We start from the raw sequence: 14,024 nt of genomic DNA, 5'->3' as shown, positions 1-14,024 counted from the left end.
AAAAAAAATTCATATTGAAATCCAATTAACATGAATTCTAGGTGGGTTAAAATGATTGGTGACATTGAGGGTCTTATATTTGTCCCAGCGTTTCTCATGTCAGAATTGGCCTCTGCCTCTGCCCTCTTGCATCTGAAAAGTCTTTGCAGGGCTGTGATCTCCTCACTGTGTGTACCTATCTGGATCACTTTGTTCTCCCAGCCCTGGGCCAAACTCACTTCTCCGTGTCACCAGGAAGGCTTGGGAATGTCAGTTTTGGGGGCTGTTCAAGTAAGGTTGACTTAATTGCTCTCCAGTGCTTGGCAGGTAAGAGACTTGCAGGTTTTCCTTGCTGTAAATAATGTTGTAATTAATACCCCTGTACATTTGCTTTTTCTATATCTGGATTCTTTTTCTGTATTTCTGCATTCTGTATTTTGGATTCCTATACATAGGATTCCTGGGTCAGAGTTCTAAAAACTTTTAGTATAAATAATTTAGGCAAATAATCCCCAAATTTTTTTCCAAAAGGAAAATAGTGTTTTTTCTTTTTAATTTTTTAGGAAAAATATTTAATTTTTCTCTAACAAAATATGAGATAATGTAATACAATTTAAAATAATAAATGTGGTTTTTTTTCTCTTCAGGCTTTCTTCAATCTAGGTTTAGAAAATCCTCTCCTACCCAGAAGTTTGATAACGATTTGACTGTGATAGCTTCTATGGTTGATTTTTAGAAGGACATTTAGCCTTTATTTTGGTGTTTGGTGTGAGACAAGGGTCTGAGTAACTGCTGGCAACTCACCAGAGAAAACAGTCTCATTTACACTGGCAAGTTCCCTCTTTGGACTCATTTCTTCACCCCACAGAGCCAGGCAGGAAGAGAAGTAGCAAGGTATCAGGGAGCGTGGAATGCTGAGATGGTAGTTTCCCTAATCTTGAAAAGGAGCTTGATACTTTTCTTATCTGTCTGACTTTTCAAGTGGTCTTATTTTCTTGATAGGCAGCTTGAAATTTGCCCCTTTGCTTACTATTGCAACAGAAGTCCTCTTGAATGGAAATTTCCTTGCTCTATTTTTTAAAAAAATCATTGTATAGAAAGGTGACTAAGATGAGGTGCACATTCTTAAAAGGGCCTGAAGCTTAGCCCTGTCATGAACAAAGTGTTGTCACATTGATGAAGGCAAACCTAAGGACAGTGGTTCTCAACCGGGGACAATTTTGCCTCCCAGGGGACATTTGACAATGTCTGGGGACATTTTTGGTTGTTGTAACTTTAGAGTGTACTGGCATCTAGGGGGTAGATGCCAGGGATGCTGCTAAAAATCCTACAACACAGTTCCGCACCCCCACCCAACAAGGAATTATCTGGCCTGAAGAGCCAATAGTACTGAGGTTGAGAAACTCGTTCTTAGAATATATCCGTAAGAGGCTTCACTTTGAGAAGATTGCCCTAGTGCCGTTAGGACCCTTGGTTAGGCCAGAGTCACGAGGCATGTAGGGATGGAGAAGGCCTGAGTGGTGGAGAAGCAGGTGGAAGCCAGAGGGTAGAGACTCTGAATGCCAAGGGGGAGTTTGGATTCACTCCTCTGGCAGCAGGAGGCACTGGAGGCCTTGCATTAGGAGGGGCATCCTCTATCCATCCAAGGACATCCAATTGCAGCAGGATGTGTAGTTCTGGGAAGGATGGTCTCTTCCCGCCCTGTACAGACCCCCTAGATGACCACGTCCTGCCGCAGGGGCTCTGTGTAATCCCTGGATAGTACATGCATGTCCACGGTTCAACTCCTTAAGTGTTAATGCTGGGCATCTTCCATGTGCCTCTCCATTCTGCTTTCCATCCTCTCTAGGCTACTTCAGGTGCCAGGAAGCTGACATGTGGACTGTAGTCACCACTCCCTTCCCTCTAAATTTGGCAGGATATTGGAGGAAGGTAGGAGAAGGAGGTCTGGGTATTTATTCTTTAGCTACTCTATTAGTCCGTTTTCATACTGCTAATAAAGACATACCCAAGACTGGGTAATTTATGCAGGAAAGAGGTTTCATGGACTCACTGTTCCACATGGCTGGGGAGGCCTCACAATCATGGCTGAAGGCAAGGAGAAGCAAGTCATGTCTTACATGGATGTCAGCAGGCAAAAAGAAAGCATGTGCAGGGAAATCCCTCTTATAAAACCATCAGATTTCAAGAAACTTATTCACCATCATAAGAACAGCATGGGAAAGACCTGCCCCAATGGTTCAATTACTTCCCACCGGGTCCCTCCCACAACATGTGGGAATTGTGGGAGCTACAATTCAAGATGAGATTTGGGTGGTGACACAGCCAAATCATATCAGATCTTTTGCTATTGGCTGCTGCAGGAGGCCCTCTCTGCACAGCTCTGTCTCAGTCTCACTGGGATGATGGCACCTCCATGCTGCTAGCCCTCAGGTTCTGTGATGGTGCTTTCTATGAGTCAACTTGGCTAGGCCATGGTGCCCAAATAGGTGGTCAGTCATGATCCTGGCTGTTTGTGTGAGGGTGTTTTTGGATGACATTCACATTTAAACTTTGAGTAAAGAAGATTGCCCTCCATAATGTGGGCAGGCCTCATCCAATCAGCTGATGTCCCAAGTAGAACAAAAGGCTGGCCTTCCCCAAGCAAGAGGGAGTTCTGGCAGCAGCTGGTCTTTGGACTTGAACTGCAACATTGGCTTTTCCTGGTTCCACCCTTCAGAGTTTGGACTTACTGGCCTCCACAATTACACAAGCCAATTACTTAAAATAGATCTGATTCTCTCAGTGTACACATCCTGGGTTCTGTTTCTCTAGAGAACCCTAACTAATAGAGGTACCATATGTCTTCCTTCCACCCTGCCCACAACTTAGTTAGTACCGTGCGTTTATTGCACACGCCTCAAATCATGTAACGTGAGCCCTGCAGTTTCCCGCCTGCTCTGTATGCTTTTTGCAGGCCAGCACGACAGCCGCAGGCCTCTCTGGAGGCTGCCCAGGCACCCGCCCCTTGGAAGCCAGGCCCTGACCACCGCTGGGTGTTCCTGCCTCTGTGGCATTCCCCTGTCTATTGGGCCCTGTGGATTCAGAATTGTTTGTTTACTTAAAGCCAGAACAAGGCATTCCTGTCCTTCCCACTTTTAGGGCAAGAGGCCTGAACCTCCAGTGTAGCAGATTCATTTCTGTCTGGTTTGTGGCCAACTCAGAGCCATTTCCTAGTGCCAAAAACAGAGACTGAGCTTTTCTCTGTCTGTGGGAGATTTTACAACCCAGTCCCATTTCAAAGAGAAGACTGAGGCCAGGAGTGTCTTACCCAGAGTTGCCTGGTGAGTCAGCGGCCAGGAAGCCAGACCCCTCTAACAGTTTATGCTTTATGACCAGGCGCCCTTGTTCTCATTCATGGAGATTGACGACAATTTCTGCTCTTCTCCCAGTGACCTACACAGTGATGCCAAGTCAGCCATTCTGCTCTGCCTCCTGGGGTCTGAACTGTGTTCTCCAGCAGGGATGGGGGATGCATGAAGCTGAGCCCACTGCCTGGCCTAGAGAGAGCCACTGGGCCCCACTCACCACCAGGGGACAAGATGGGGATCTCACTGTGCACTCAGGTCACAACACCAGTGACTTAGAGGAATGACTTTGGGCCTTACAATCAGTGAAGTGGGCACACAGGTGGGGAAACATGGGTCTGACACCTACTGGAGGCCACACAGCAGCATGTTGCTGCCAGGGCTGAGAGTTGCACCCAGGGCTGGGTACCATCAATTGCCTTTGACGGACATGGGTTGGTCCCTAGAGGCAGCAGGGCCAGGGAGGCTGCAGCCCCAGCTGTCATAGCTCTGGGGTTGGGGAAACCTCAGGTATGTCAGTGTGGCTGGGAGGTGGTGAGAGTTGCACTCCCTTCTGCATCCCCCTAGAAGGAGAAGCTCAAGGAGAGGCATACTTGGGAGGAGCCATGGGATGAGGCTGGAATGCTGGGGGTGGAGCCTGGAGAGCTTGGAGCCCTCATAAGACCTGACAGCCAGGAGGGGGCACATTTCAGGGACACCATGGAGGGTGGCTTCACTGGGGGTGATGAGTACCAGAAGCACTTCCTGCCCAGGGACTACTTGGCTACTTACTACAGCTTCGATGGCAGCCCCTCACCCGAGGCCGAGATGCTGAAGTTTAACTTGGAATGTCTCCACAAGACCTTCGGCCCTGGTGAGCAGAGGGTGGCCCTTCCCCTCAAGCCTCTCTCCAAGGAACCTGGATGGGGATGGGGAGAAGGTGTCCTGGGGGCAGTCTGGTCTCCTCTAGGGGTTTTTGGGGATGGGCTGGGGGAGCTTCTGGGGCCCTGCCCCTCTCTTTGGGCAGCTGTTATGCTGGAGGTTTAGTCTGTCTGCCCATGGCTCAGGAGCTGTGTGCCAGCTGAAGGATTAGGACCTATGGGAAGAGCACAGCCCCATGCAGTTCCCACACTGCTCTCCATTAGCCCCTAGGTCTTTGGGGTGGAGCAGAAAAGGCTCTCCAGGTCATCATCAAGTTCAGTCTTGACCTTGCACAGCCAGGCCTCTCGGGCCCCCAGAAGGCCAAGGGCAAACAGCGGGGTTGCAGCGGGACAGGATCGCCTGTGCCCGGAGTGTGCAGCCCAGATGTGTCTGTGATGAGGACCTGGAAAAGCCCTGCCCTGGGACAAGGATTGCTAGGTGGGATCTCAACCCTAAGCAAGGGGCTCAGGCCCCAAGGACCTCAACTGAGCCATCTGTACGATGGATGGTGACTTCTGCCTGTCTCCCAATGATCACTGCCCTCCCCACGGTGACCCCATGATTTGATCGTGTCTTCTAAACTCAAGCAGCCATGTCCTCACTTTGGGCACTTGACTGGGGAACAGTAAGGGTGAGTCTCCTGGTGGTCTGTGGGATAAGAGGGGGTTAAAAGGCTGCTGAGCCTGGAGGAGCAGGCTGGTGTGTGAGGCAGAAATCAGAGAACAGCCAGACTGGGTGTGACCAAGCTTGGAAGGCCAAGTGATGGCCCCACGCCAGGGCTCCAGACAGAATGTTGGAAGTCATGCTTCATTCCAGCTTCCAGGTGACCCTGGATTCACTCCTGGGGCCATCTTCCCAGATCATCTCCTTAGCCCCAGCTTCCTATTCCTGTATGCTTACACCCCTTCCCACTCCAAGGAACAAGAAACCCATCCAGGAAGGGCTGGACTTCCAGGGGAGGCTCCCAGATCCCAGTCAGCCTGAAACTTAAAGGGCCACTGCCCCCAGCATGTCCTCTCTGAACTCTCCAGCCTGAATCTTCCCCAGAATAGGGCTTGGGCCTCTGTTCTCTGTCCCAGAAATATTATGCTCTTGGCTTATATTCTTGACTGAAAGATATTGGGCTAATTGTTTAACCTTTTACAGACTCAGTTTTCTAATCTGTAAAATGAAAACAGTGATAGTAGTCACTACACAGGGTAGTTCTGAGGTGTAAATGGAAATCAACGCATATAAAATATTTGGCATGAGGCTTGGCTTACAGGGAGCCACCAATCCGTGATAACCACCAAGCACGTTTGCCCCTTGGGTAAGACCAGGGTCTGTGTCCTCACCCCTGTGCCTTGGGTCTCGTTTCTTTTACCCATCCATTACCAGTCTTTCCCTCCCACAGGAGGCCTCCAAGGGGACACGCTGATCGACATTGGCTCAGGTCCTACCATCTACCAAGTTCTCGCTGCCTGTGAGTCCTTCCAAGACATCACTCTCTCCGACTTTACCGACCGCAACCGGGAGGAGCTGGAAAAGTGGCTGAAGAAGGAGCCAGGAGCCTATGACTGGACCCCGGTGGTGAAATTCTCCTGTGAGCTGGAAGGAAACAGGTAGGGGTGCAGAGGTTGGGGAGGGGGTTCCCAGTCAACCTTCTTTCTCAAAAGTCTCCCTGGCCTCTTGGTTGTCTGTGACATTTTCAGGACAATAGGACCTTCAGGTATAGGACCAGATGTCCTGTGGTGGGGATAGAGTAGATGGACCCCGAAGTTTCAGGATTACAGCAGTTTTAGGGGCAAGTCTCTGATCACAGGACTATGTTGAGGTGTGATATAGTCAAGTATGAACACTGAAAACCAGATGATTTTCATCTCTTCCTTCTTCTCTTCCTTCCTTACCCTCATCTATATATCTACCTCTCTATCTTCTATGTATCTAACTATCCATGCATATCCATCCATCCATCCATCCATCCATCCACCCACCTGTTCATCCATCCATCCATCCATCCATCCATCCATCCATCCATCCAATTCATGCATCCACCCACCCATCCATATCCATCCATCCATCCATCCATCCATCCAGCTAGCCATTCACCCATCCACCCATCTATCCATCCTTCCATTCATCCATCCATCAATATTCATCCATCCACCCACCCATCCATTCATCCATCCATCCACATTCATATCTATCCATCCGTCCATCCACATACATCCTCCCATCCATCCATCCACCCATCCATCCATATCCATCTATACATCCATCAATCCATCCACCCATCCATCCATATCCATCTATCCACCCATCCATCCATCCATCCATGTCCAACCATATTCATCCATCCATCCACCCATCCATCCATCTTTCCTTCTTCCCTCTATTGTCTGTACCTGTGTGACTGACTATATAATGTATAATGACGTGAACCCACCACCCAACCTGAGTACTCGAATATAATGAAGACTTACCTGTGCTTCTCTGTGACTCCTTGCCTCTGCCTTTCCCAACCTAAGGTAATCACGAATATGAATTTTATGCTTATCATTCCCTTTTTCAAAAAAATTTTTTCTTGCATACTTATGTATATCTAAACAATCTAGTTTTAGTCACCTTTGAGCTTTATAGCAGAGTAATTTGCTCTGTGTCATTTGCGATTTGCTTTTCATCACTCAAAATTATATTTTTAAGATAGCTATATTCATACATTATCTGTAGTAAATTCATTAATTCATTCATCCATCCATCCAATAATGTTTGTTAACTGCCCCATCTGTGCTTGGGGTGGCTTTGTCCCTCCTGGGGATTAAGGGAAGGGGGCTCACATGGAATCAGCGCGAGAAAGTTTCCTATAATTGTTCTGGCCATTCTCCCTAACCATTTTTCTTTGGGAGAAACTGAGGCTCAGATTGAAGAAAAGCCTGCTGTCAGGTCACACAGGGACTCAGGGACAGCAATCCTTTGGGGATCCAGAGATCATCTCCATCTGCTGGTCACAGTGGACTGAGAGTTCCCTTCAGAACCTCAAAGTGCCTCCCCGACTCCCTCTCTCTCTGCAGCAGCCGATGGGAGGAGAAGGAGGAGAAGCTGTGGGCATCGGTCAAGCGAGTGCTCAAGTGCGATGTCCACCTGGGCAACCCGCTGGCCCCGGCTGTGTTGCCCTCCACCGACTGTGTGCTCACCCTGCTGGCCATGGAGTGTGCCTGCTGTAGCCTTGATGCCTACCGCGCTGCACTGTGCAACCTTGCATCACTGCTCAAGCCGGGTGGCCACCTGGTGACCACGGTCACGCTTCAGCTCTCGTCCTACATGGTGGGGAAGCGTGAATTTTCCTGCGTGGCCCTGGAGAAGGAGGAGGTGGAGCAGGCTGTCCTGGATGCTGGCTTTGACATTGAACAGCTCCTACACAGTCCCCAGAGCTACTCTGTCACCAATGCTGCCAACACTGGGGTCTGCTTCATTGTGGCTCGCAAGAAGCCTGGTCCCTGAGCCAGGAGGGCCAGCCAGAAGTCTGGTCAGGCTGTGAGGCCTTAGCCATCTGTATGCTAGAGCGGGGTGAGGAATGCATACTGTCTAACAGCCTCTGATTTCACCACTAACATTCCATATGAAATTCTGAGATTCTAACATCCTTGTTTTAGAATTCTAAGTTTCCAACATTCCTCATTCTAGGATCCTAGGAGTGGAATTTTCCATTTTCTAATATACTAAGCCTTACAGCTGTCTTAGATGTGATCTGACTCCTGTGTGACTGTGGAGCACCCCGGGACGTGGTTTTAGAGTCTACCTAATATATTAAGGACAAGGAAACCTCTGAGTCTACCTAATATGTTATGGACAAGGAAACCTCTGGACAGTGGTATATTGGGGAATGTTTTATAACCAGCTCTGTAATGGAAAAGCACTGATGTGTGGCAGTCACCAATTTCTGTGGTGTAAATACTCCCACCATGGTTGATTTCAAGCCACCGGTGGTTTAATAACCAGATCATAAATCTCCTAAAAATTTTACAGTTGACTCTCATGAGCTGATTGGAGTCAGCTGGAACATACCACTGCCTCTAGACTAAGGTCAGCAGATTTAGCAAATACAGACTGCCCCGGTTCATTGAATTTTAGATAAATGAAATAAATCTTTAAGGTTAAGTAGGTCCCCAGAACTGCATGGAACATGCTTAATCTAAACAATGATTTGTTGTTCACCTGAAATTCAAATTTGGCTGGGTGTCCTGTATTTCATCTGGCAACCCTACTTCAGATCCAAGTGTAAGGTACATGTATGTGCTTTGGTCAAGGAATAGGCCAAGGCAGAGCTCCATGCCTGCATGACTCAGTGGGTTTGGTGCACAGGCACACACCTCCACTTGTTATACAACCTGTTTGTGTAAGTTCATACTTGGTCTGAGCCACTGTTGTCTGTAAACGGTAATTGTCCTGCTAATGCTGTACAGGGGCTCTTGGGGTTCGGCTCGGCTCAACATGCCTTGACATGGCGGGTGTGCTGGCGCCCAGCGAGACAGAGAGAGAAAGCCAAAGCTGTCCGTCTTGCAGATGGACAGGAAGGAGCCGGGACACAGCTCAGCTTGCTCATGCCCAGAGAGAGAAAAAGTTAAGCTGCTGACCCTGAAGGCAAGAGAGAGCAGGCTGCACAGCTGTGTGTGGAAGCCGCGGGCTCAAGCAGCCAAGACAGGGCGGACAGTGTGAGAGAGCTAGTGTGAGTAAGCTGTTGATGAGAGCTGTTGCTGAATAAAGCCATATTCACCTGCCTATGGGCCCCAAGTGTTCTTTCTGTCCATCTACCCACTGCCCTCAGACTTCAGCATGGGCTGGACCTGGACTCCAGGACCTGACACCAAGTGAGAAGAGGAGCAGCCCAGGGATCAAGGGTATTCCTCATACATAAGGTACCTTTGTGCAAATTAGGAAGAGGTGCTCCTGCAGATGGACACATTGCAGAAAGGAGTGTTCAGGGCTGATTAATTGAGAAAAGCTGTTCCATCTCCCTGTGGAAGGGCTATGAGAACAAGGTGCCTCTTCTGGGCAGACCAATTAGAGAAAGGTGTCCCTTCCTTAAGGCTGATTGGGTCGCACTACTGAACACCTGTCAGCCTCCCTTTTTCCCTCAACCCCAATCTGTGCCTTTGTGTGGGTACACCTTGGGCACAGCAACCTTGATAAGAGCCAGGAGACCTGGAATCTACTCTCAGCCCTGCCACTAATTGTTTCACTTCTCTGGGCCTTGTATTCCTACCCATGAGATTTAATCTAATAATCTACAGGAACATCATAAGAACAGCAGGAAGTCATTGATGTGAAAGTGCTTTTTTTTTTTTTGGAGACAGAGTCTCACTCTGTCGCCCAGGCTGGAGTGCAGTGGCACGATCTCGGCTCACTGCAAGCTCCACCTCCTGGGTTCGGGCCATTCTCCTGCCTCAGCCTCCCGAGTAGCTGGGACTACAGGTGCCCACCACCACGCCTGGCTAATTTTTTGTAGTTTTAGTAGAGACGGGGTTTCACCGTGTTAGCCAGGATGGTGAAAGTGCTTTTTTTAAGGTGTAGTTTCACTCTTGTTGTCTAAGCTGGCGTGCAATGGTGCGATCTCAGCTCACTGCAAGCTCTGCCTCCTGGGTTCAAGTGATTCTCCTGCCTCAGCCTCCTGAGTAGCTGGGATTACAGGCGTGCACCACCATGCCCAACAAATTTTTGTGCTTTAAAAAGTAAAAGGTTTTGCACAAATTGACCCATTGATGTTATTCCCCCAGAGGGTCAGGGCTGAGATGGTCTTTCAAAATTACCCACTCTAATCTCCGGGTTTTTTGTTTGTTTGTTTTGAGACACAGTCGCACTCTATTGCCCAGGCTGGAGTGCAGTGGTGCAATCTCAGCTCACTGCAACCTCAGCTTCCCACGTTCAAGTGATCCTCTTGCTGCAGCCTCCCAAGTCGCTGGGACTACAGGCATGCACCACCACACTCGGCTAATTTTTTTATTTTTAGTATAGGCAGGGTTTCACCATGTTGGCCAGGCTGGTCTTGAACCTCTGACCTCAAGTGATCCTCCCTTCTTGGCCTCCCAAGGTGCTGGGATTACAGGCATGAGCCACCACGCCCAGCCAAATCTCCATTTTTTTTATAGTCAGGGACAATGAGGTCCTAAGAGGGAAAGCAACTTGTCCAGAGACACACAGCAAGCTGGTGACAGAGCTGGAGTAAGAACTCAGGTGTTCTGACTTCTCGTTCACCCAGTGTACCCTCATTCCATCAGGTCTCCCCACCCGGCTTGGAAGGGCAGGGGGCTCTGCTTCCCTTTGGCTCTCTTTTAGCATAGAGTCGTTTCTGTGATAACATCCCTGCCAGCATTCCTTCCCTTCCTGGATCATGCTTTACCCCAGACAGCATGTGGACCCCAGCTCTTCTCTCAGTACAGCTCTCTCCAGCCTTGTCTGGAGAGGCATTGAATATGGGTAGTTTTATTTTTATTTTTATTTTTATTTTTTTGAGACCTAGTTTCACTCTTGTTGCCCAGGCTGGAGTACAATGGCATGTTCTTGGCTCATTACAACCTCCGCCTCCTGGGTTCAAGTGATTCTCTGGCCTCAGCCTCCTGAGCAGCTGGAATTACAGGCGTCCACCACCATGCCTGGCTAATTTTTGTGTTTTTAGTAGAGACGGGGTTTCACCATGTTGGCCAGGCTGGTCTCGAACTCCTGATGTCAGGTGATTCGCCCGCCTTGGGCTCCCAAAGTGCTGGGATTACAGGTGTGAACCACTGCCGAATATGGGTAGTTTTAGACATGCTCATGGCAGAATGATCAACAGGCGGAAGAAGTGGGAGGTCCAGCTGATGTGGATCCCTGAGAGCCCATGTCCACAAACAGGGGAAGAATAGTGGCTAAAATAGGTCTTGCAGGGAATTTTAAAGACAGATGAAGTGTCTGTTGAGGCAGCCAAAAAGGGGCCAGCTTCTGCCAGGTGGCAGCCAGGCAATGTCCAGGAGAGGAGATTGCCAAGGAAAGGAGGCTACAAATGCCCCCTCCTTGTGATGTCAGGATCTCCCTTTAGGGAGCGATCTGGCCAAGACACAGGGAAAAGACACAGAATCCAGACCCGGGGCTCTGCTCCTTGGACGGCTCAGTGCAGAGAGTCAGCTGGCTGCCTGGAAGGAGAGAGTGGGCAAGGGTGTGAGGGAATCTTTGGGGGCTGTGGAAACTGTTCTAGCCTGTGAAACAGGACCAAGATGGACTGAGCGACTATGCTGTGCTCCTGTCATTTGTCCATAAGTACTCTCTACATGCTCTAATAAAACATTTTGTTTTACTCTATCCAGTGGGCAGAACCTGTGATATGCTGTCAAGACTATGGGGGGAAGGAGTCTTTAGAGAAGAAAACCCCACTGTGACTAAAGGAAGGAACCTTCCGTTTGGGGCAGAGAAGTGGACTTGTAAGTCATGACCATCCGTCCACAGAACTGTTTCATCATGCAACACTGAAACTCTGTACCCATTAGACAGTAACTCCTGGTCTCCCTTCCCCTCGCCCCCAGCAACCACCATTCTACTTTGTCTTTATAAATGTGACTACCCTAAGTACCTCATATAAGTGTAATCATACAGTATTTGTCCATTTGTGACTGGCTTATTTCACTTAGCATAATGCCTTCAGGTTCATCCATGTTGCACTGTGTCAGAATTTCCTTCCTTTTCAAGGTTGAGTTATATACCGTCGTATGGATACGCCACATTTTGTTTATCCATTCATCCGCTGATGGACACTTGGTTGTGTTTGTGTTTGGGCTATTGTGAATAATGCCATTATGAGGCCAGCCACAGGTAAAACTCACTGAATTCTCACAACAGCTCATGTGGACAGTATTATTTTGAAATTCCATTTTACAGGTGAGGAAACTGAGGCACAGACTTCCTCAAAGTAGCTACTAAGTAGAGAGCTGGGCTTATGAACCCAAGCATTGTCATTCCAGAGCCTGAGCTTAACCTGGACCCCACACTGTCATCTCACAGGGGTGCCAGAAGAACATCTAACCAGGCTTGGGGGAAGTCCAGGAATCCTTCATGGAGGTGATCTGTGAGCCGAGACTGAAGAGTGAATAGTTCACTGATGGCTGATGGAGAGAAGAAGGGCTAGCGATTCCCAGCAGAGGGAAAACCTGTGTGTTGTGGCTAATTACACAAAAACCCATCTCCACTCCTAAGTCATGGCCCCTGTGGTCCTGAAGTAACATGAATTTGAAAACAGAGGACACAGGAGATTTATTATCTGTGTGGTACCCCCCACTTCCTACCTATCCACCTCCACCACATCATAGGAATCAAGTATCAAGGCCAAGCCAGACTTGGAGAGATGCCAGTAGAAGCATTTCATAGGCTCAAAAGGATGTACATTTCCCAATCTCTTCCTGACCTATTTCTAACTTCTGTATTCTTATGGGGGCGGAGCTGGAGGTTGAAGGGGCTGTAGGGGAGGTGGAGAAGAGGAGGATGAAACCCCCACAGCTCTTTTGCCCTCTGCCTGTAAGTTCAGCCTATCTTATCCTAATGCATTCTTGGCTCTTTGCTGAGAAATGCTGCTTATCTTGCGACTCCATTCTAATCTCAAAAACCCTGCATTTATTCTTTTTCCTAGAACTTTGAAAAAACCCAAGCTCAGGGAACATGGTTGTTTACCAGAGGCATTTTAACTGCTTATCTAGAAAGGAAAGGAAAAAAATGTTGGCCATTCTGGTCATCTCAGCTTAGGCAGCACAGAGGTCATGGAGAAATTTTTGTAGGCAACTGCTTCTACTTATGGGAAAAGCTATAAAAACATACAGTTGCGTACAAGCACAGAAGTGAGACGGGCCCAGGCTCGTGTGGAGATCAAGGACTGCAAGACTTGAGCTCTGAGATCCTGCACATGTGGGCATGTTATATGTGCAATAAGTGTGTGGGGTGTCATGAATTGAGATCCTAAAAAAAGAATCGGAGGTGTAGAAACATGTCATCTTGAAACAAAAGAACACCAGTGTTCCAGAGGTTGTTAGTTGTTCTCCTGTGCCCAGTATGCCCATTAACTTCTTCATAGTAATAGATTTTTTTATCTGGGCTCCATTTAGCTGGGCAAGGCTGCCTTAAAGACTACATTTCCTAGTCCCCTTTGAAGCTTTGTGCGGCCAAGTGAGTGAGTTCTGACCGAAGGGATTTGAGCAGAAGTGTCGTACCAGCTTCTGGACGCCTTCCTTAAGATGTGGTAAACCTGGACTCTGCTATTTATTCTTCATCCTTTACCCTGTCCTGTGATCTGGAATGTGGCTGCTGGCATCTTGGTCTAGGGGGTCAAGGCCACACATGGCGGAGAAACAAGACAGAGGGAAACTGGGAACCTAATGATGTGAAGCACTACATGAGCCCTGGGTTTTTATGTGAGAGACAAATAGACTTTCATCTTGTTAAGTCACTGATATTGTTGTTACCCTTATTATTATTATGGTAGAAATGCCAGAGAAGTGGTGTTGTGTCTCTTTCAGTGCATAAGGAGGTGTATAACGTTGATAGTCCCATGGCTGGGGACGATAACTTTGATCACTTGGTTAATGGGTTGGCCAACTTCTCCATCATAAAGTGAACATTTTCTCCTTTGTAATTAAGCAGTATCTTGTGAAGAGATTCTTTGAGACTACATAAATATCCTGGATCCACTAGTTTTAGCATCCATTGATGATTCTTATCTGAATGAATTATTATCATTATCCTGATTGCCAAACGATGATTGGCAAATTCCATCATCTTTTCTACATTTATGAGTTGACATTCAAA

The 14,024-nt window shown here is 48.1% G+C and overlaps 1 protein-coding gene across 2 annotated transcripts; it reads left to right on the top strand.

Annotated features, from left to right (window-relative positions):
* The first annotated feature begins 4,025 nt into the window (after window positions 1-4,025).
* Window positions 4,026-9,188, top strand: INMT (indolethylamine N-methyltransferase). Of its 2 annotated transcripts, none has more exons than XM_055293518.2 (3): window positions 4,026-4,179; window positions 5,623-5,827; window positions 7,277-9,188. In XM_055293518.2, exons 1-3 carry the CDS (start codon window positions 4,026-4,028, stop codon window positions 7,704-7,706), a joined length of 789 nt encoding a protein of 262 aa, XP_055149493.1. In that variant the 3' UTR covers window positions 7,707-9,188. The 2 variants fall into 2 exon arrangements, with proteins under 2 accessions (XP_055149493.1, XP_055149492.1); XM_055293517.2 differs by having other exon boundaries at window positions 5,620-5,827.
* Window positions 9,189-14,024: the final 4,836 nt, after the last annotated feature.

Source organism: Symphalangus syndactylus, chromosome 9, assembly GCF_028878055.3.
Source record: "Symphalangus syndactylus isolate Jambi chromosome 9, NHGRI_mSymSyn1-v2.1_pri, whole genome shotgun sequence".
NCBI classification, from domain to species: Eukaryota; Metazoa; Chordata; class Mammalia; order Primates; family Hylobatidae; genus Symphalangus; species Symphalangus syndactylus.
Note: the sequence above shows the minus strand (reverse complement) of the source record. Positions and strands in the feature narration are given on the sequence as shown.

Bases quoted from the DNA above. Each gene is read 5' to 3' on its own strand.
- INMT (XM_055293517.2), top strand. From the start codon at position 4,026: ATGGAGGGTGGCTTCACTGGGGGTGATGAGTACCAGAAGCACTTCCTG. The intron at 4,180-5,619 runs GTGAGCAGAGGG...TCCCTCCCACAG, and splicing joins CCACAAGACCTTCGGCCCTG to GAGGCCTCCAAGGGGACACG. The intron at 5,828-7,276 runs GTAGGGGTGCAG...CTCTCTCTGCAG, and splicing joins TGTGAGCTGGAAGGAAACAG to CAGCCGATGGGAGGAGAAGG.